Source organism: Corvus cornix, chromosome 4, assembly GCF_000738735.6.
Source record: "Corvus cornix cornix isolate S_Up_H32 chromosome 4, ASM73873v5, whole genome shotgun sequence".
Lineage (NCBI taxonomy): Eukaryota > Metazoa > Chordata > Aves > Passeriformes > Corvidae > Corvus > Corvus cornix.
Genome location: NC_046334.1, coordinates 20,719,253 through 20,743,203, shown reverse-complemented (window position 1 = coordinate 20,743,203; position 23,951 = coordinate 20,719,253). Strand labels below are relative to the sequence as shown.

General features: G+C 41.5%; 1 protein-coding gene across 9 annotated transcripts in view; it reads right to left on the bottom strand.

Annotated features, from left to right (window-relative positions):
* LOC104697198 (melanopsin-like) overlaps positions 1-23,951 on the bottom strand; it is a 73,389-nt gene that overhangs the window by 19,762 nt on the left and 29,676 nt on the right. For 3 of the 9 annotated variants that reach the window (XR_005601686.1, XR_005601687.1, XM_039550490.1), the window contains exons 1-4: positions 16,907-17,136; positions 15,443-15,539; positions 2,200-2,342; positions 353-486 (exon numbers count right to left, since the gene is read on the bottom strand). Coding sequence is in view for 7 of the 9 variants with exons in the window: in XM_039550490.1 (XP_039406424.1) it covers positions 353-486; positions 2,200-2,342; positions 15,443-15,539; positions 16,907-16,929 (397 nt within the window). In the remaining 2 variants the exon portion in view is untranslated. Of the gene's footprint in view, positions 1-352; positions 487-2,199; positions 2,343-15,442; positions 15,540-16,906; positions 17,137-17,916; positions 18,361-23,951 lie in introns of those variants that run through there. The other 6 variants (XM_039550487.1, XM_019293265.3, XM_039550489.1 and 3 more) reach the window with 5 other exon arrangements.

Below are 23,951 nucleotides of genomic sequence, written 5' to 3'. Positions count from 1 at the left end.
AAGAATGGATATCAACATACATTTTAAATAAAAGTAATAACTAGCCCTCAAAATGATACAGAAAAAACTATTTACAACTTACTAAAACTTTTCTACCCATTTTCAGCAATAACATCTGCCTCAGAAGCTAAAGGGTAACGTGATTACATGTGGATATTGACTCCTTCCTTTCCAAAATATGTAAGATAAAAGAATCACAGCTGTAATACAAAACAGGTGACATGTCACTGATGGGGCTGTGACTCCAGAGATTTGTGCTGCTCTATCCGTGGCACAAGCCAAGGCTGTTGTGGCTAAAACAGGCTGCAGGCAGTGTAAAGCTGGCGAGGTAGGAATTAGTGTTGGAAAGTACCTATGTCTCCAAGTATCCATTCTCTGTGCAAGCTGTTGACAAAGCACATGGGTGCCTGAGAAGCCGACATCAGGAAGTCACTCACAGCTAAATTCATTATAAAGTAGTTTTGGGGAGTCCTCAGCTTCTTGTTGCTTAAAAACAGGAGAAATACATAATTTTAAAAAGACAAAGTGGAAAGTTACTTTATAACTTTGTTTACTAGCATAAACAAATACTGTCCAGATTGGAATCAATGGTTACTCACAGTGAATCAATTGCTAATCACCAGTCAGTCAGCTGTAGTCATTTCAAAATAATTGAAAAGAACAGGAGCAATAAAATGGATTATTTCCTCTTCTAGCTAAGGAGAGTTTCAGCTGTCTTGATAAACATAGATTTGTTCAGAAGAGCAGTTCCCTAGGAGTGCTGTAATATTGATTGTGTCTTGCATTGCACATGTGGAAGATCTGAAGAAAATTACAGAGCCAAAGGATCTGCTTCTGGTGATACTTTAAAAACTGCTGACCTGAGGTGTTTTGTTGAAGTTGACCTGAAGTAGTTGACACACCACTAACTAAATGACCCTTTGCAAAGTGCTACAGCACAAGCAGAGCATACAAAGAGATTTGGAAGAAGTGCTTTTGCTTATATACATCTCATAAAAGAGAATGAAAGCTCTCAGTTGCAGATGAACAGGCAACATTAAATGCCACAAGGAGCGTGAAAGCAGCAGAAGTCTGCAAGCAAAGCTTATCCAAGGAAAACAACAAGGCCTTTCTGATGTGCCTTGCAATATCACTATTTGCAGCTAACATGATTTTCTTTCCTCCTGCTGATAAACAAATACTGAAAAAGAAAGTGAGAAAGCCATCTCAGGCTGCAGCAATTCTAACAAATTTTTGGGTCTCATAACTGCCTGGAAAAACAGGGTGAGAGAGAGTACAGACTTCACATCTTCCCAGGTGCTCATCTGCCTGTGCAGATTTTCCTACTTTGGCAATTTAATGCTTTTATTACACCAGCTAAACCACAGACATTTCAAGACAGATGCAGAGCTTGTGCTGCATTTAAAAAAAATCATGGAGGTACCTACAGTTACAGGGAATTCAGTTTCTCTAAATCATATTAGAAGCCAGTTATTCAAAATAACGAATTTATTTGTCTTAAACATTTAAGAACAGGAAACTAACACTTGGGTCTCTAGCACTGTAAGGCCCCGCTGCATCACTATGCATAATGACAGCAAGTAGTGAATGAGGAGGGTTTTGAAAACCAGCCTCACAGTGTGGGACAGAGGGCAGATACTTTTTTTTTCCAAGAGGTTTTTGCATACTCTGGCTGCAGTAGCTTTGGCTGTCTATTGCTCTGCCAAGAGAGCACACAAACTGATGGAAATCCTACGGTCTGCCTGAAGCAGGAAATACACTGCTGGCATGAGCTCATTTCATGTAGCATATTGCCTTCTTGGTCCTTTCAGGACATCTGGGCTTCTGGGAAGAGTGTCAGTGTTTGTCAAGTATTTCTGCAATTGCTACAGGGTAAGTGAAGAAGTCTGCAGCTGCAAGACTGTGGTTTCTATCATTAGAAGTATTAAACCATACTTTAAACTTTCAATTGGAAATTGTTTATAGAACAAGGTATTATTTTCTCATTTTATTTGATTCCTTAAAACATGAAGAATTTGCACTAAGGTTGTCAATGATGCACATGGACTCGTGTCTGCAGGTGTATGGCCTTCTCCCCTCTTTCCCCCCACGGTTGCTGCCATTAGATTTAATCCAAGAGGAAAGCAATGCAGAAATCCACACACAGGCACAGGTGAAACTCAAGGCCACTCAGATTAACCACAAAAGGAATTTTTGTACCTGTAAAATGCGTAGAGAACTAGGAGGTTTCCTATGATGCCAATGGAGCCAATAATAAGCACACACGTTCCTACGGTGTAAAGAACATGGCCAGGGATCTCTTCCTTGGTCACAGTGTGTGGCTGGGTACTCATGTTCAGAGCCTGAATGGAAAACAGAGGAAAAGGAAAGCATTTGGGGCCCTTAGTTCGGGGAACACATGCTCAGCCTGTTTGTATTCGCTTCCATGGCTTGTGCAAATCAAATACACACCTCAGAGTTCTTTTCATGTCCCCCGTAATCAAGCTTCCCTCAAATAATTTTCATAATTTTGACAGCAGACATTTCTCTTAAGAAAAGAGCAACAGAGAAAGCAGACTGGAAATGACAACTAAGGAAGTTATGATGATGATGTGAAAAAGGCAAAGAAGCTCGAGCATGAAACTCACTCTGGGTAACTGCTGCACTTTGGGGCACAGAGCTGGCTGACAACACAGACTGACAGCAACAAATAACCTGTCACGTTTTGGTTTTATTAGGAGCAATGATATCGAATCCCACACTTACACACATTAAATCCCCTGCATCTCCCCAGGTTCACTATCCACTAACTTAGAGTGTACAAAACCTGGGAATTCCCCATGCAAAAGAGAGGAGATGAGAGGTATAACAACAGCAGTAACACTGCCTGCATAAGAAAACATACATTAAATAGTCTTGACACCTTTCTCCCTGCCCTGGATCTTTAGCACATGAATAGGCTCCCTCTGTATTTTTTTTTTTTTTAAATCAAATTCAGATTTATCACTGGCTACACATTAGCTCACATTAGCATTAGCAACGAGAAGAGTCCAAATTGCCTCATGGAAATTCTTATTTACCAATTCACAGGCAGCTAAGTCTCACACTCACAATCAGACCTGGAGACCTGAGTCGAAGTTATGGCACCTTGTCACAGCTGGGTACCTGCTTCACTTCATCCCTTTTCTCCACTGCACAGCTCAGCAACATGTGGAGTGTGGGATAGGACTGATTTTGGCCCGTGGGAGAGCAGCTGAGTGACAGAACAGGTTACTATGATAACTGTGTGATGATAACCACTGGTAGTATTTAAGCAGCCATTTTTAAAATGATGAGCACACCCTTTCTTTCCTGTTGCTAGCTCCTAATCTCCCATATTGCTGCTTCTCCTTTCTGCCTTGTATTCCTCACTCATCTATGAAGTGCACAGAGTACAGCTCCCTTCCTGTACAACAGTCCCAGCTGTGGGCATTATCCCCCAACTCTGCGACACCGCTGGGGCACTCCCCGAGGAGGCTGCACTTGGCAATAGGGAGAGCCTGGTGAAGTGCATTGCACACCCTGAGTGTGCAACGGGTCTGCGGTGGAAATGCTCACAGCAAACTTCCCCGGACTGAAGTGATGTAGTAAAAAGCTATGGCTTCAAAGCAGGAAAGTGCTTTCAAGCCTTCTCAGTCATCTGACAGACTCTACCCTTGACAGGATGGCTACTGCCACTATGGCACTTCACCAGAGATCACATCACTGTAAAAGTAGGAAGACATGGAAGAAAGCATCTGCTGGTGCTGGTTGCACCAGTGGGCTGTGACACTTATTTCCAGTGCTTAGGCAGCAATAAAAAATGTCACTGTTTGTAGCATTTACCCTTGAGATGTAGTGTAAGAGTAGGCAGAGCATGGAGAGGTGGCCCAGCAAAGAAAGCAGTCGTGACTGTTTGGTGGCATCAGGCAGAACCAGCACCATGCTCTCAGAGCAGGGCTGCCTGAGCATGCCAATTGACCATATTAAACTCCTTTCCTCCTCTCTCAAACCCAATAACCTTAGCAGTGTGTGCACTGAATCATAACCCTGCCACATTTCTGACAATGCATACCAAAGAAGCTAAACTGGGGAGAAAGGGAAAGGGTTCATTTTTTTCTTCCTTTCCAGCTTATCTGTTAGGCATGCCAAGGATTTGCCCCTGCCTAGAGGTTTATTTTATAGAGCACTATTATATAAATGTAACTCAGGGCAAGTAGTACTTGCCTGTCATATGAATTACGCTTTACTTCAACATATGGGAATTCACTGTTGCAGAAATTCATTTGAGAAATGGACTATGAATTTCACACCCAAAGGTGTCTCACCTTATCTCTCTGCTGAAGAGAAGCTGACTTGGACATTTTGGCCTCATTTGCTCGTTTGTGGGTGGTCATCTGTGTCAAAAGCTGAAAAATTTCTCACATGACATATCTGTAAACTCAGCTTACAGTTTGCTGGCAATACTAGATGAAATAGAAACTATTGATGCCTACAGAGTGGAATCTGGAAGGCAATAAATACCAGGGATTACACAGAGTCTTCAATCTCAGTGAGAAGCTAAAGTGAGGGATGTTTAGATTACACAGGCTTTGGATCTTGCCTCCAGGGGAGTCCATGAAATGCCACGGCCGCTTCTGCTGCAATGTTAACAGCAGTTCGATAACTCTCAGATCTGAATGGAAAGACAGCTACTCATTCTCTCTGCTGGTGTTACCCTGAGAGCAGGATGTGGCAGGCATCCAAGCTGTATGAGATGGGGCAAGCTGACAAAGACCAAAAGCCATTTATAACACTGTCATTTGAATCTGAGAAGAAAATGTTTATATCTATGTATGTGTATATATATATATATTTCAACAGAAAACCTCAACTTGGATAAGAAAAATAATTTCATTAAACAGGTGGAAATTTTCTGAATAAAACAGGCTAAACCACTACAAATAGCTGTGGGCTAATCAAGGAGAATGTATACCTCATTTTACTCACATAATGTATTTCACCAATTTAGCATATTTTCACAATGGAAAACTTTTAAATTTAAAGATTTAAATACTCTTAAGGCTGAGAACTTAAAATCTACTCTGGTGAACAAATGCTGCTTTTCTAATGCAGACTCATTCTCCATACAACATAACATCCAGCTGGAGACAAGTAGCACTATCATCAAGGTTTTAGGATTTTTATTAAATTTAGGCTTTTCTCTTTTTCTACAGTGTCAACTGTGAGAAGTTGGGCTTTTAGCAATTTTAACTAAAAATCTAAATGCTTGCCAATGTAAATGTTTTATTGTATAAAGATGAGGGCTAGAAATAGGAAAAAGAAATTATAAGCTTAGTGATGAGCTTTAAGGAGAAGCTGGATTTTGCAGATCTTCTCAGAAGCTGTTAATACTCCACACATTTTTTTTTTTTACTCTTAGTTTCCCACAGCAAATAAGAATAAAATTAAATTATAGGAGAATATTCCAAGTTGCTATGAGTGTTTCTAAGCCAAGAAAACTCAAATAACTATTGCAAATTTTTCTAGATGACTTGGTAAGCAGGAGGGCAGCTATGTACAGCAGGCTGCATTCACTATAGACACTGATGAGTCTTACTTTGCTTTGCCTGTATTAGCCTGTCCTAGGACAAAAACGAGGTATGGTCAATGACAGCTGCCACAAATCAGCAAAAGATTAGTTTGTACTATGGGGAAGGTCCTGCCTTTTAGACTTAGTAAAGCACAGATTTTGTATCCATCTCACGTCACCACCAACTGCTAGAATACACTGTGTAGTTATACTTGGACTTCGTATTTCAGTCTGATCACTTCTATTTTATTAACTGCAAACTCAGACCCCTTGAGAATGCAACTGAAAAAACTTAAAAAATCAAAAGCCATGTTGGGAGAAGCTCCCCTTCTGCTGTTTCACGCTGCTATGGTGATGTACAGCTGACCTGGATTCAACACACTTATCTCAATTGTATTTATGGGTGTTCAGTATCATCACAGCCATGTACTGTAGAGTGAAAAGCCTGTTCTGTATAAGCCTCAGTCTTGCTCCTTCTCTTTAAAGATGTGATTTAACATAATGATAATGAAGGAAGGCATTACATTTTAGTCAACAAATATATTGAATATTTAATGGGTGAATCAAGTTTTCAAGTGCTTATGTGAGATGAGTTCACCTCTCCATTTTTCCCTCAAACTGGCTTTGCCTCCCTCCATACTTTGGTCTTGGGACAGAATCCTGAGCACTCTGCTGAAGACACATCCATTTCCTGAATGAACATTTCAAAAGCACCATCCAGAATGATCTGATTGTTTAAGTCAAAACTCCAAATGGAAATAAGCAGCCCACGGAGATGCCAGTAATTGCAGCAGGGCCAGCTTCTGGCGTATTTGCTGACCCTGTGCTCACTCTGTTGGACTCCTTCTGAATTAATGCTACAATCATTTGCATTTTGACTCTATGAGCTGTTGGAGGACCTGACAACTCACATAAATTATGATGTGACCTTACCCTTATATATGAAGCGACTACAACATCAAAATATATAAGCCCCTATGTGGCTGCTGGGAGGGCTTTCCTGGCAGGGTAGCTAAGAGATCCACAGGCAAATGGAGGGTAAACAATTAACAGTTGTCCCTCAACTATCTGGCAAAGGAAGCAGGCACCAGATATAAAAATAAACTTGGCCTATTTCTCCCAAAATAAAGATGGAAAACTTGAAACAGATGAGGTAAGTCATTCTAGGAAAGCTTTTGCAATTTGATTTTTAGTGATAAAACGATGGCTAAATAATTAGAGCCATCTGTTTCTGCTTTTCAGATGGTAAGATTAATAAGGAAGACAAAATTAATTAATTAACGCAGAAGACAAACAATTGTCATTTAAAAAGGAGGGCAAGGGCAGGTCCCCGTCAATAGGTAGGGGTAGAAACTGATGGACTGAAATGGTTGTATGATTGGCATAAGGTGGATATAAGATTATCCAAAGCTTTATTCACCCTCTGGTTTTGCTCATGGGTGCAAGCTTATCTTGTGGAAATGATTTACACTGAAAGAGCTTAAGGAAGGGCTTGCTTACATGAGGGATTAATGTGCACTAACAAGGGAATAAATTAGCAACATAGCAGCCTCCCTGTGTTGAACTGCTCCATGGATTCACAACGCAGAAGTCTGATTTGCTGTACAAAAAACTTGTCTATACTGTTACACCTGAAAATTTTACAGAAAAATACTAAACAATACTTAGGTATGTTAGATGAGATGGGAGAAATGCGAGTGTGGCAGCTAGCAGATAGCACTTGCCAAGTTCCTTATAATTTCACTGATAGTCTGTATAATCCAGGTAATTTCAGTATGAAGCACCGTCTGGTTTGAAATTACAACAAAATTTGGGGCTTAATGAAATATCTTGTATGTAGGAACTCTTGAAGCAGCAAACAGAAGGTCGCTGCTGTATAGAGACTATAATAGAACTAGTGATCCTCAGATATTTTACAAAACAACAACAACAAATAATAATAAACTAATAAACAACAAATAATAGCCAAAACAACAACTTTGCTTGTTCTGGCTGACAGTACTGTGTTCCAACACCATGCAGAAAGGTCAGATTAATCCGGCCCTCAGAAAGTCAAGTCAAGCTGTGATCATCCACATATGGGAAAGTTGCTTTCCTTATCAGCCTCCGGGTGACAGTTCTCTTCCACACTCGTTCCAGTCAGTTCACATGCCAAAGCCAGGAGCACTCAAACACACATTTACAGCGTGTATTTAATCAAAATGAAAATTGGTTTAGCAAACTGACTTCAATACACGGGACTTCAATGCAATCCATCCAAAAGCGACCAAGGAGAACAGGAACTGCCTGTGTATAACAGGACAAGTAGCAAAGTCAGGCATCTGCTCCAGACCAAGCCAAGTGTTCATCCAGACAGTTGTCATAAAATTTTGGGAAAACCTCGAGGATTTCTTCCTACAATGAGGTACATATCTAGTTGATTCCATTCCAGCAATTTGCTTCAGGGCTTCTGGCCAGTTGAAAAAAAGCACTGGATTTCAGGACACATTTGTATCCTTAAGGCCTCATGTTTAGCACAGCCTCTGCTTTGATGAGGTGCTTTCTTTCAGGCCCTTAATATCTTCTTACAAGCAATCTAGTGACGCATGGCTGGGGATGGCAGGAAAAAACCTCAAACACCCCTCCAAAAAAAATCCAAAGAGAAAACCGTCAAAACCTCATCGAGTTCTCAACAAAAGAATGAATCAGCTAGATACTTAAAGTAAGCATACTCAGATTTTTACATATCTGAACTAATGAATCAGTATAAGCAATGGGTATTAATAATTCAGATGTTTTCTATATTAATGATATTATATTAAAAAGACTCTCCCGAGAGTAACATAGCAATCAGTTGCAAACTATGAAACTGAAAAGAATTTAAGTTATAATATCTGTCTGCCAGTTACAGAGATCTCTAAGAGCATATTTTCATCTCTCTGGAGACTGACTAAAAGAACATTAAAATGTAAAGTCTTTTCTGGAAAGCACAGAAACATTGCTTTCTATGTACATCTTCAGCTACACTGCTGAAATTGGCGACAAAAGATACATTTGTTTTCGGAGCACAAAAGAAAAAAAAGAAAAATCCAACCCCAAATATCAGCCCAGCTGAAAAACAAGCCATTTTATGTTCCAACTTGAGTGCTCTCTGCGTGGTTTGGGAAGGGATTAGCAAATGTGAGGGATTACCCAGTGTTCTACAAGTTTTTCTATGGAGTGTGCATGCACAGCCCAGCTTTCTTTTTCGTGAGGAAGAACTGGAAAATAACTAGCACATTCGGTTTCCCTTCCTGAATCCATGCCACTAGAATCAAACCTTGAGGCAATGGACTTTAGTTTCAAGACCTGAAAATTTTAAACCAAGGTACCAAAGACATGTTTCCTGAGAACATTTCTCTTCCAGTATTAGTGTACTTGTATAATCCACACAGGTAACATTAACCAGGTCTTCACAACATTTTCATCTACAGAAATTTTACGTTCTATTTAAATGTATCCACTTCTAGTCTGAGACCTAAAGGAACCAAATTCTACCATGAATTTTTGAAAAACTAGCAAACAGAAACCCACTACCAGAAGCTGCTAACACTCATTTGAGTTGAGGGCTCAGTCCATCTTTCCCCTATCACATCTCACAGGCTTGCATGCCAGTGCAGACAGTTCCTTAATGTGATCCCTGAGACACTCACCATATTGTCCCCTTGGCCATAAATGGCACCAGAATTATCTGATGCTGTGTCCAAATGCACCTCAAATCACAACCCAAGCTGTACACGCTCAGGCAGGCAGCACACTGAACAAATCTAATCAATGCTGACACTGCATTAAAATTAGCTGGACTATCACAGTTCAGTGCGTATTTGTTTGGCCATGAGGGAACAGATGACTGCTGGCACAGTGCAACAACAAAGCAGTAGGTAGAAATCTCAAGATATATATATATATATATATTTGAGGGCCTTGGAGCATGCTAGTTAGAAACATGGGTGGTCAAAACATGATATGTTTGTTAAATCCTTCAATGTAAGATATTTAGCAGTCTTCAGGGAGAAGTTACAGCAAATATTTATTTTAATCTTATTATGCAGCATACGCTCATAGGTTATTTTACTCCCTCTGAACATCCTACTGCTAACTGGAGTTCTTTAATAATCTCACAAAGTTCACCAAAAGAAAGAAATCTAATTGTTCTATGTTTGCCACTCGGTGGTGAGAGTGTTTCGAACTCACTTGGCTCTGTAACCTTTGGAGATAACGTGGGCTCTTCATCTGAGCTGCTCTCCCTCCTCTGCCTCCTTTGAGCTCCTGTGGCTCATCCTGATCTCTTTTACTCATCCCAGGCTATCACACAATGGCTGTTCCCATTTCATCTGCCACAGATACCTCATACCAGCCTGCCCACCACACACCAAAAGCCATTTCATCATCTGCCACAGTTGGCTGATGACAAGGCAGTGCCACAGCATCCATGGCCTGCCTGGACCAAGCCCTCTCCCACTCCATCAGCCCCAGCAGCACAAACTCATTTCCAGGGTGAGGCTCACGCTTCACTGGATTCAATGGAAGTACATGCAGAAATGCCTGCCTGTCCATAGCTGTTGGCAACTGTCTTGGGCTGACTGTATGATACTGTATTCCCTATCGTCTGTTCTGTGCCCAGACATGAATCCTGTGCCTCTCTGTACCTTTAAGATAGAGCAGGGAGAGCCGGTGGAATTCCTTTGGCGCAGTGTTCAAAACACAGAGAAGCTTGCTGGCTTCTCCTGCCTGGCTGCTGAGCTTCTGCAGCAGGGAAAAGAGTTACATTCCTTTTGCTTTTTAGCTGGTTTCTTGTTCGTTAGCTAAAGTACAGAGCCCTGGGACTTTGGCTTCTTCTTCTTCTTCTCTTCTGGACTGTTCAGCAACACCAAAACGTCATCTGGGAGACCCTACACACCAGCCCGGAGGACCCCACACTAAACCCCAGCTCTGGAGAGGAGAGAGCCCCTCCCACAAAGGACTCTGAAATCTACCCAGGTTCTCTCCACAGCGAGAGGTTTCATTATTTAGCATTATTCATTTTTTTCCCATACTTGCGTGCACTTTACTTGTTAACTAGATAGTTTATTTTTTTCACTTTCCTCTGAGGAAAATTCTTTCTGAACCTGGTGGGGGAGGGATGGCTGTAACCTGCCTTCTATCAGAGGTTGTTCATTTCGGACATTCCTCCAAATTTGTCTCAAACTGGGACAGCAACACGCTGAAATTCTGATCCCTGCCAGTGGTTTCTGAGCTCTGCTCTGAGGTTTCAAAGAGCTTGAACATATACTCTGGCTTCTGGACAGCCGAACTTTTATATGTTAATTTAAAAAAATAATTTCTTCCTTATTGTTGATAGCTGAAAACACATCCTTTACCAGCCACCTCTGGCCTTATGTACCTTGTCTAGATGTTAGGAGTCTTTTCATTCCACTGTTCAGCTTCTTGGGGAGACTGACTCAACTGCTGCTGGAAGATCTGTGCATGGAAACTGCTCTGAGAAGAGTGCCCTGCAGTTTAAATAGATCCCATGAAAACATGTGTTTGTTTTTAAGGACTGTGGAAAAAAATCCTATCAGCTGACATTAGCTGACAAAGGCTGATTACAAAATGAAAACACATCCCAATAAATCTGCTAAGGCAAGATCTTAATAACTTTTACTAATCCCGTATAGTGTTTCTAATGCTACTTTTTAAAATACAAATAGCTAATACCTTTCAGCAATGTGGTCATTTGGTTCCTGCTAGGTTCTCTGCTCTAGACTTATTCTGTCACCTATGAAGAACTGTGGTGAATGATGAAGGAAGTACAAATAAGAATAGTAGAATTACACTTCTTTAACTACATTACAGCGAAGCTTTTTTACAATTTTTACTAGCTAGGCACAAAGAACTGTAGATTTCCCTCTCTACTTTTCACTATTTGAAAAAAAACCACTTTTTCTTCTGCAGGAAATATTCTTGGCTGAAGGCCTGAAACCAGAGACGTTCTTCATCAACTAGGGTAATTTCCGTATTTCAACAAGAAATTTTGGTTATGGGTGACAGGGCAGAGGGCAACCCAACTTCTTGATGCCATTTGCATCATTCCATCATGTACATTTGGGAACATGAAAACTGCTAAAAGCTGTCAGATCAGAGGTCCACTATCTCCAGTGTCTCACACCCGACAGAATCTGGCAACAGATGCTTTTAAGAGGAAGAACACAGGGAATACAGCCAGTGAACACTCAATCCGCTAACTTCAAGCACATTTGTGATATTAGTATGAACACCATAGCATCCCGTTTCTGTTTAGATCAAAGAATTGTCTGATCACTCTAAGCTGATGATTATTCTATGTCATATCTGCTTGTTTCTGTTTAATATTCCTCTATGCATGGAAGGCAGGGTATGCAGAAGGCAGAGCCAGACACTTCCCAGAGGTGAACAAGAAATTAACACAAAGAATGTCAAATAATGCCAGCAATAAAACCTCCAAAACACACAGTTAATAAACAAGGGTTTAAGCCATAAATGAAATTAAATATATTTCAGTTACTTGAGGACAGGTGGTCTGTCTCAGTAAACTGAAAATCTTCCTACCTACCTTCTGTTACTTTCACAGGAAACAGGGGACATCAAGAGCCAAGTGAACATAAATGCTGTCTTACACCCAGAGACTTTAGATAATTTCAATTTATAACCCCTGCAGAGACCACATTTCTTGCATAGGAAGGCTGCAGCTAAGTGCTCTACTTCATTTGCAACCTTTTTTCCTACTGTGGCTTTAAATCCTGCATGAAAAGAATGATTTCCAGGCTCTTAGGCATTTCACACCTATTGATTGCACGGGTGGCAAAACACCACTCTTCTCCTGTGGTGCTGAAAATACTCCCTGGTGTTTATCTGCACTGTTAGGTGCCTAAGCATAATGAAAATCTGGCTTTGAAGTATTTTATGACTACTTTTAGAGAATCTAACTGGCCCACTGATGCAATGTTAAGTCCAATGGCCTAATGCAATGAGCACAACTACCCCTAACTCTCTAAAAAAAGAGTAAACCAAGCTCTCATCCAGGAAGGAGATCATTGCTTTTCTAGTCCCATGGAGGGTGAAGAACATACAAATTTCTTGTGAATTTAGCATTGCTAAAGGAAGAGAAACGAACGTCAAAGGAACAAGTGAAACCGGCAGCTCCATGTACAACTAGAAATCTATGGCAGCACTGAGGGCATTTCAAAGATTGAAGCAACACTTGCAAATTAATAAGAAATTGCAATATGAGCATCATTAGAGAGAAATTACAACCATCAAAAGACCTCTAGATTTCTAAAGCACTAAACTAATGAAGCATGAATTGACACGGTGGAAATACGTGTCTATAGTATAAGTCAAGTCTGTATCTCTCAGAAAATTATCTCATGGCAATGCTCCTCCAGGGAGAAGAAACAGTATCTTACACAAAAGCAAGTGCCTTTACACAAAAGCAAATGCCTCCAAACCTTGGTTTGGAGAAGCATCAAGACAACTTTGATATAGCAGTGAGGGAAGCTTCATTCTTTCCCTCTCCATTGCACTATGTAACCCACGGAAAATAGGGATGATGCAGTTATTTTAATGTGATCTCTTGTTTTAATTCTACAGACCATTTTTCAAGACTCTGTGAAAGCTAACAAAAATTTTAGCACATCTATATTAGGAAACACCATCTTCCTCTCACCCTCATGATAATCTCTGGATATGGGGTGGATTTGAAGTGTCTTCTACATTACCTCTGCAACATCATCTTGGAATCAGGATGAACTACCAGAACAGAAAATCTCAGCACAAGGCAGCTCCCTTTTCTGAATTAAGAAGAAAAGTGCCATTTTACAGAAAAGAACCTTTATGTTAAAAAGCATATTAAAAAACCAGCAAAGTAATATGCACCAGAGAATCCCAAAAAACAAGCACAAGTCTAAAGAAGACCTGTGTCTGTCTCAAGTCATGTCCATACTAGATCTGAGCGCACACTGGACCCTCCTCTGTCCTCCCAGCTCTGGAAAAGCATTGCAATAAAGGCATCTCTCAATGGCAAAACAGATGAAGGAACAATTTGCTCGCAACAGCTGTGAGGGTAAGAGAGATATTCATTCGAGTTTTCTCCCTGAGTAAAAGCCCACTGAACCCAAATAGTTACTATTAGTTTCAAAGTTGCATTGAACTTTAGGAAAAGTTTATTGCTCTTAGTTTTGTTGTATCAAACACTGTGCTAATGACAGAGTGCAAAGCAATTTGACAGCCATGATTCTGAATACAAAATAATTCTGTTACAAATGGGTTATTAAACTGTTTTGAAGCATTACCCAGGACACCATCAGAGTGCTGCCTCCTGTGCTGTGGAGGAGGGACGGCAAACACCGCAGATCTTGCAGCCCTCCAGCATTTGAGCCACGCTGCCGTCCCTCACCAGCTGCTGAGGAGTAACTGACTGGCACTTACCTACAGCAGTGCCCTGGAGCTTTCCAAAGAGCCAGCACTGATCCACTAAGAGTCTCCCTGGTGCTCCTGAAGTACCTTCATTTGCTATCACTCAGCTTTGGTGCAGTGGTCTCTGCACCACCATGGAGGGAGGGACCCCTTACAACTGCGTGGTCACAACAACACTGCATGTTTCTATGCCATGCTGACCCTTTCCCAGTCATGGTAAAGTCAACTACATCATTCGAGTGTTTGCACGAGTTTCAGTACAGAAATTGTAGTAAAAGATATCAGGTATATAAGAAACTATGCATATTTTTCTTTCTTAGCAAAAGGCAGGTAATTTATGGAACACTAAAGTTATTGGCTGCAGAAAGTTCGATGAAAGTAATTTGCCCTTTTTATAATTAAAACTCAAACAATTTTCCTTCTCACTTGAGATCCAGTCCTTTTTCAGGCATTGCTAACTTTGCAAAGCTCAAGCCAAGTGTGCTCCTTCCTGTTGCTTTAGTAGGTCTAGATCAGCTGGAGCTTTTTAAAAGCTGCCCATTTCATCATGCAGCCAGCAAGGGCCTGCTTTCACCTAGTCAGTCCTTTCACTGGCAGCACAGCTGTGCTGATGGCAGTCAGTCCAGAGGGATCAGCAAGAATCAGAACAGTCCATCTCCCTATTTCTTGGGATTTCTGCTTAGGGTACCTTTCAGCTTTGCAAATGCTGTCAAACAAAGCTGCTGATAGCATTCCCTGGGCTGTTCTCAGCAGGATCAGCTGGTAACTCCCAGCTCAGACCTCACTGCAACAGGCTGGCCCAGGCACACGGGGTGATCCATCTACACAGCAGACCAAGCCTGCACCCTTGAACCATGCCCTGTGTTCTGCATGTGCCACATCACATTCAGCTACTGACCACCATCTGCACCAGGCATTTCTGACTGCTGAGTTATCTACCTGCTAAGCATGCTCTCAAGTCCCAGTGCCTACCAAAGCTGCATGTGAATTTTGAACACCACTTTTTTATTTCAACATTTCCCAGGGTGGCTCTCTGCATCACAGAATTTATGAAGAGGGTCTAACAGCATGCAATCAATTTATGCAAGTCAGCCTGGTGCTTCCTCTCAGCTGCATTATGAGTAGCTACTTAAATTCCCTGTCACCTATATACTAAGATTTCCTACTTTTCAGAGCTCAGAGAGCTTGACTTGTATTGCAGCTGCCATGTCTTGCAACTCCATGCTTCTATTAAGTTTGCATAACTTTGAAAAACTCGTGGATACATTGACACCAAAGGCTGAATCACCTCATGCAGTAACACTGCTTTGTCACGCCCTGGGGCTTGAGGAGTGTGACCAGCCTCACTCAGCCACGTGCAACAATATGCAGACACACGTCTCTGCTCTGGGTCCAGTTTGTGCACTGAATTCTACTTCCCACCTGCTTAGCCAGGGACTGCTGGACTAAGTAGACCATCTTCAGCTTCCACCCTCTCTCACCAGGCTGGCACCTCAGGGCACTGGAAACACAGGACATCCTAGGGGGAGATAATTTGCAGCCTCTGAAGGCAGCCAAACAAAGTCAACTAAATTTCAACTTTAGATCCCTTGATCAACTTACTTATTTGCATATACACATGTTTTCACACAGCTAAGTTTGTGGCAAGAGAAAGCAATACAGGATGTGAACTAGTTGAAAATTTGGTGACAGGGAACAAAACTTGGATTTCCTCAGAAACTTTAGAGAAAATTTAACAGCAAAAATAATTCAAAGGGTCACTGCGGTAAAGATGTGATTAAAAAGACAAACTGAAATTTAAGACCTTTAGCAGTGCCAGAACACAATATGGGTAAATAATTTGGAGTTATGAGTTACATGCTCAAATTCCTTTTCACTTGCCACTTATTTATTACTTGAAAGGACTCTGTAAAAAGCTTGCCCCAACTTTTTGTCTCACTTATTCCAGGACAATGACCTGTTGCAATGAGACAATGTCTGCAGTTTCCCTCCCAAGCTGCAGTTTCTCCCACAGCATTCCCATAACCTTTTCTCTTCCACTCTTCAGACTAGAATATTCTTGGTAGACTTCTTTGAATGACAGGGCTGGGCTGCCAAATAAAACTAATTCTAGACAAGTTATCAAAGATTCAGCAGTAAAGCTTCTGTCCTAAAATCTCTACAAAATATTGCAATGGTGTAAGGTTAGGGTATACAGGGATGAAGATGTATGAGGACAGAGGTACAAAAATTTTTTATATTTAGCTTGCTGATCTATCTCAGTCTTCTGCCTCAAATCATCATGACTAATTTGTAATGCACAAGAAAATCCTCTTTTCATTATGAATGTGTTCAAATAATCCTAGCTTAATGCATAAACTATTGACAAGCCTTTCTACAGCACTCCATTTAGGTCACTTTACATTATATTAATCAGTTCCACAAAAAAATAACAGTTCTGAAATCTGCTTTAGGACTTCATTTTTATTTTCTTTCTCATAAAAATGTTCTTGCTATTAGGGAGCAGATCACAATAAGGTTTAATCAATCAGATCTTGATGATGCAACAAATACCATCATAAGCAACCTCCTGCTACATCATCCCCTTCCACAACCGGTTTTCCCATCAGCCAAAACTCCAAATCAATCGTAAAAATCTAAACAAAACAGCACAAAGAAAATACATGTCCCTTTGAGTAGAGCTGGATCAGATACACACACACACACACACAGAGAAAATAAATACCAAAATTCACATTAAAACAACTTCAGTGAGATTTTCTTTTTCCTTCTAAAGAAGAAGCAATTCATTTAAATTATTCCTGAGAAAACAACGCAGAAGAGAAATGCTCCCTTTCCTCCTCCCTGCCCAGCTCCCACTTCCCAAGCCTTCCTCCTGGCACGTACTTTTTGGGCTGAGCCGAAAGCATTTCTCTTCCCTCTGCACATCTGCTCCGTGCAGGGCTGCCGAGCTGCGACTCATCCTGAGGAGCGCTGGAAATCCCAGGCTTTAAAAAGCCGCTCGCAAGCCCCTCCTGGGCTGCCAGGCTGCCAGCTCCGACAGTGATCGAAGCACAGCATAGCCCCCAGCAAGCCACATGGCCCGTCAGTCACCCTCACTGGCCACACCACCGCTGCTTCACGTGCAAATAGATGACTTGAAACAAACAAATAAACAAACCCCATCCACACCCAAATACCTCACAATTCAAAAAGAATACATACATACATATATATATATATATATATATATATATATATATATACATATTTATATGCATAAAGGATGGACACCCAGAGGAGCTCGTTTCCAGGGCAGCCCAGCTGGCTGTCTCTGCCCAGCCCATCCTGGCAGCATCCCGAGCCCCTGAAGAGAGTCGATACCTGAGGCTGTGCCTGCTGCCCTGCAGTCCCGAGCGGGCAGCCTGGGATGGAGGGCACTGCCTGGGATTTCTCTTGTGGCAACTCGTGCCCCTGGCCTCTTATGCTTTTGCTGCAAGGAGCCTGGCTCTGCCTTCCCTGGAACCCCCCTTAGGTGGCTGGAAACAGCAGCTGGGCACCCCCCGACTCCCCCCCTCCCCCAGCCTCTCCTGGCTGGCCAAACCCGGCTCCAGCTTTCCCTTTGCGCATCCTGTGCTCCATCCCCACGGCTCATGAAGCCCCTTGGCCTGGTAAGGGTGGCTCTGCCCTGCTGCACAAGTGAGCAGGCACATGCCTAAGCCATGGCTGGGTTTCTTGCAGGGCTGCCAAGGAACAGGGTATAAAACAGAGCCACTTCCCAGCAACTCAACCTGCAGTTACCAAAATGTCATTTGCAGAATACGGCTTAATATTCAAGCATCTCCTGCCACAGAGGTGCTTGAATAGCCACAGAAAATTTAGTGAGCAGCAGTGAGCGTGTCTCAGGAATTTCTTACCTCACAGCAACTTGTTGTGGTTGTAAAGCTGAGTATTTCAGAGGCACTGGAACATGATGAAAAGAGCAGGGATCTGATGGCAGGCATGCCCTTTGAGAGCCTCTCTCTTGCACTCTGGCCAGAAAGACATCAGGAAAGTACTTAGATTTCTATCCCTATATAATTTTTTTTAATGTATTAATATTTTCCATATACTTGGTTTCAGTGTTTGCCTTTTAAAAGGTGTGAATGAAAATGATGTGTAAAAATGCATTTTGCCTGGAGAAGAAAAGGTTCAAAGTAGTAGAGAGAGGAGTAGGAATTACAATTTAAATATAATTCAAGGAACTTACATGCCCCCTCCATCTAGGGCATGACAGTGGTCACAGCTCCTCAGGAGAATCTTAAAACTATTTCTGCCCATAGATTAACACTTTTAACTGATGATTTTAAAGATAGTAGAAATTGAACTACAGATATAAAACTTATAAGAATGGTGAACATATACCATATGGATGATCTCCAAATGCTGGAGAATACTGCTGAGCTTCCAGCCTAGGTTTCAAAACAAAGTTTACTTTGGCATTTAATAGCCCAAAGGCATAATGAATATGTTAAAATATAATGAACAGTCAGCCAGAACAGAAAAAAAAGACCTACTCAGTGAAAACACAATATGCTGTTACGCATTGTATTACAAAAACATTCATTGTCATACATAACAATTTAGACATCGGTACTGTTGGTCATTATTGCTTCATCCTTGGCTTTCATTCCTTACTGAGCTGCCTTATTTCCATTCAATCATTTGACCTGACAGGTTCTGCTTCCCTCCTCTGAAGATGCCCAGTTGTTAGCTGCTGTCTTCCACTGTCAGTTGCAGCTTGGCATCTTGGTGCTTTACTTTCTAGGTCCACTTGTTGACCTGGTCTGTATGATCTGCTGGCTGTAGATCTGTTTGGGAGTGAACTCCAGTTCTTTCCATTACTTTATATGCTCCAAGTTCAAATCCACCAAATGACACATACATTAGATATTGCTACAGTTACAGAGTTATTTTTTGGTTACCTTACAACTTTTCCATAACTATTGCCTTTCAGAGGAAAATCTATACACAATATTGGAGCTACTATACACATTAGTGATAATTTCAGAACCTGTTGATTTATAATTTTTTGGCTAATAATGTTTCTTATCTCCAGTGTGGTTTAAATTTTCTGTAAGGCAAGAGAGATCAAATGAGAAATTATCAGCCCTCTAACATCCACACAAGGGTTCCCTTTTTTCCTTACAGAAGTAGGTAAAATGCTAGAAATGCTGCCCTCTGAAACCTGAGACCTGACAAACTGCTCAGATGTTCTTTCTGAGGAACTGCTTTCTTTGCTCGTGTTGTTCATTCCCATGTCCTCAAGTTGGAGATGAAACTTCTCTGAGAACAAGCCACTACATACAGTACTTCACACACCTAGATCAAAATGAACCCAATCTTCTGTGAGATATTCTGATTAAAGCTAAGAACTGGATGCCAAAGGAAAGTTAAGTGCCAATTAAGGCAAATTTTTTCACACTTCACATTTGTTTAGACTCACAGGGTCTTGAATGACAATTTAAGTTGGCTCCACGAATGACAGTGTTTAGGTACAACTAAACCTCCAGCCAGAGGATTACTGAATTCCTGTCTCACACATCTCTCTTCCCTGCTCTCACACCAAGATTAGCTCTTCATTAGGCCTTTCTATTTCAGCTGTTTGTAATTAATCCTAGGACATGGGAAAATACAGTAAATCCATCAAGTCAGTACAACCAGACAGTGTTTGGACTCACTTTATGAACTGCACGTGCACACTTAAACTCACTGTGTGTTCAAATAAAAGCACTGAAAGCACTGAAAATCAATGCATCAAAATTAGTCACAGAAAACAGGTTGCTCAGATAAGTGAAGAAACAGATAAGGGAAATAACTGCCTAAAAAAAAAGGTCAGATAAAATGCCTGAGACACAGTCAAGATACAAGCACTAAGTGGTAGCAGTTCCATGTGTAGATTTAAAGAAACCAAACAAACATTAAAAAAAATGCAGGAAAGAAGTATTTGTGGTTGTTTGGGGGATTTTTAGGAAAATAGCATAGAGTGATCTAGGATGAACAATAGCACTCTACATTTCTATGACACCTTTCATCCCAAAGGTTCCCAAAGCAGTTGGCAAATTTAACAAATTGAAGTACATTATCCTCCGTACACTGGAATCATTTTATCTGTCACTAAAGGCATCCCTGCTGGAGCAAAAAGCAGTATGTGTTTAACAGGTTAGGTCTATTGTGACAAACACCACATCTAAGCAAAGCTACAGGGAGAGGATAATTGTCAACAGCTGGAACTAGTGTTGAATCCTGGATTAAGCAGTTGTTAGGAGAAGGCTGCTAGTATTTCTCCTGTTACCACTGGTGAGGATGACTTTGTCACAGATCTTGAAGAGCTGCCATACCCAGGGCAGGCTTTCTCCTGACCCAGCTCCTCAGGGCACCCGCCTCAGCATGAGGTGCCTTCACATGTCACAGTTCCCCTCCTTGCAACACTTGAGTGTTATATTCACCAGACAGAGCGAGAGCAGAGATTGACTGTTAACATCCAGGCATGAAAACAGACCCAGTGGTCAATCAAGAGGCACTGCACACTGAGAAATGTGGAATCATGGAATAGTTTGGGTTTGAAGGGACCTTTAGAGGTCATTTAGTTCAACCCCTGTGCAATTAGCAGGGACATCCTCAACTAGATCAGAGCCCCTTGAATGTTTCCAGGTCATTCATCACCTCTCTGGGCAGCCTGTTCCAGTGCTTTACCAACCCTCATTGCAAAAGAGTTTTTCTTGCATGTAATCTAAACCAACCACCTTTTAATTGATTTAAACAGTCAACTTTTATCTGAGCCTTCACCAAGGTCATCTTTCTTTCATTGCAGCCATACTTCTGGCAACACAGCAAGTGTCAAAGGTGTTTCACACACAACAGACTGTTCACATATGCTGCTTCCTAAGGCACATGGGTCTGACAACAGCCTAACCAGCTCCTTGGAAATCTCTGAGCACAGAGATTAGCAGAGCAGGCTAAATTCAGTTACACACTACTATCTATAATGGCAAAGGGGGGAGAATTGCACTGAAAAGCTCTTCCAGGCTACAGATTCAGTGGGATGGGAGCTTCACACTCCCTTTTTCCCACAGTCACATCAGGGATCTCAATCCTCTCTATGTCCAATAATGTCCATACACTTACGGCTACTGATGCTATGACCACTGAAGAGTAAAAAGCAAGATGAGTACGTCATGATTATTAAAAAACCCTGTAAACAAAACCACAAAAACTGGAAGAAAGGAGAAAATTCAATGAAAGCTAAACACATGGCCGCTGAACTGGTACATTCCAGCTTTAAAAAGAAGCAATATAACATTGAAATCCCTTTCCAGATGTGCTGTTGGACCAAAAGACTGTCAAAAACTGGTGGGTAGTCTACAGTCACATGTTCATTTTGGGATGGCACAAAGGCATGTTTGGAAATGTGCTTTGAGCTGCCGAATAAGGGACAGTGAAATAAAAAGTGGGAACAGAATTGTATGCCAATGAGCAAAATGGATTTATTCAGCAGTCCATATTTTTCACTGGTTTAAAAATAGCTACAAGGTTGATCTGGGAATTAGTCTTGGGACTGTTAGAAGCTGCTGTGCAAACACTCAATGTTGTCCTGCTGAGCTTCTGACAACTCTAAAAAGTCTCACATATTTCACATGGCAGCTGAAATATTTTAATAGCAAAGGAAAACAAAGTGTTAGCATGGGTCAGGCTAGCTGAGTGTGAATGAAACAACTGTAGAAACTTCAGGGCTTGGAAAAAGTCTCAAGAAGTTCCTTAGTCAAGTGCTTCTCAGGCAGGGTTAGTCATCATGGAAAACCAACGTTTTTTTAAATGCTAAGCATCTACACTATAAACTAAGCTTTAGGGTATGAATGCACTCAGTTAACTCACTCACTAGCAAAAATGTAAATCTGTACCAGTTTGACTCTTTTCTTCTCCACCCCCACTAAAAGAGCATAACCCAATGACAATGATTAACTGGGCATTTGTCTTTTCTTTCCACTTCACCTATGCCATTGCTTGCTTTCACTCCGAGAGGGAGAAGATGAAGCTACCTGAGGTGGTGGTCCCTGCATGAACAGGGGCTTCAGCATAATTCCTATCCCCTTCCCTCACAGAGGCTGACATCCCTCCTATTCCCTTATTCCACCAGCAGCAATCAGTTACCGGGACTCAGACACAACTTTTCTTCCCAGGCTCACCCTTACCCAGAGTCCTTCCCATGGAAAGAACAACCCAGTTGAGATCCATGCCCAATCTCTTTCCTCAGTTGAAGACATTCATTTTCTCAGGTACAGCAAAGGATTTTTAGCCACGGCTTATAGTCTTCATGGCCTTTAAAGCTCCTGCCTCCCAAGGAGAGGGTCCTTGGCACCAAGCTACAGACAAGGAATGTTATCTCTGCTGGAGACACAAAATGGCAGGAGAAGAAATGCAACTGTCAAAGGACCTGAGTGAGGAATTCAACTTCATAATGCTCTGGGGAGACACTCACTTGGGAGACAGGAATCTGGGCTCTTAGTTACCACTCCTAGCACTGTTATGTACCCTCTGGAAAGGCTGTTTGACCTGGAACGGAAATGGACCTGTCCTGGGAGAGGGACCTCACATCAACATTTTGCTACACCACCAATACTGTAAGCTTACTCAAAATACAACCTCTTTTACTTTCAACACTCAGTTTGAAAACACTTTTCATGATACCAGTGTTTTCCACAGGAAAGACATTCTGATATTTTACTAACTCACATTTTTTTTCTCTGGCCTCATTCAGTTACGGAGTTTTCTCCAACAGCTTGTGGAAAAACCCTAAAAGTCACAACTTCTGCTGTCAAAGTCATGGCAGTGACAGTCACACAGATTTTGTTGTTGTTGTTTTGCTATCTTCTATATTGAAGCTTTCCATTTCTGGTCAAAGGTGACTTATTTCTATAAACAGAAACATTTTCACACTTTAAATGTTTAAAACAAAATCCTTTTGTGTAAAAAGCCAGCCTGGAGAATTTCATCCTGGCAGCTGAATGCATCAGAGTCCTATGAATGCTTAGACAGGTAATGAGGTTAAAAAAAAGAACCCCAAATTTGGTATTGGCTCCCTATTTCAGACACTCTTTCTAAAAGAGACACCAAAACAAGGAAGCCATTATAGGTCTTCAGTTCCTATATGACAAAGGATGGAAGAATATACTTGGATGTAATGCAACTCTGACCCACACGTCCTTGAAGAGCCAGAGGGACAACTGCTACAATCCAGAAGGAATACACGTTAGGCAATAGCTGTGCTACTGCCCTGAACACTTAGCAGAAAGTGCTGTACCCTGTTAAGTGTTGGCTCCAGGGGCTGCAGCACAGCCCCTAACACAGCTCTGACAGTCCCTGCTGACACAGTGACAGGGGCTCTGTGTGCGCTCCAGGTGACGCTCTGCCCTGCTCCAACGATGTCACTTTGCAGAGCATGTCGAGGGAGGCACAAGTGGTGTGACCTTTCTGAGCTCAGCCCTGCCCTCACCCTCTCAGTGATCAGACACCAGTTCCAGCTTTGCAGGAACCTTCAGTGTGAACCATTCCCACCAGCCACCTTGTAAACCAGGGGAATTAAAATCCAGGTCCCACTAAAATTAAGGGCATGAGATAGCAATATATTTCAGAAGATCTCAGGATGTACTGTGATACAAAAAACAATACATAATTTCTTCAGCCATTTTAGGCCAAATAATCCTATGGTTTGAATTGCTCTTCAGATAACATTGCCCTAAAACACAGTCTGAGCCAGAAAAAAAGTGAAATTTAAACTACAAACTTGTTTAAAAATTTGGCTTGAGTCTTGACTTGAAGATCCTCAAGACCTGGTGACAAATACCAAAACCACTGTTGATTCTTACCTCAGAAAACAGAAGCAATAGTGTGCCAGTAACTGAATTAGATGCAT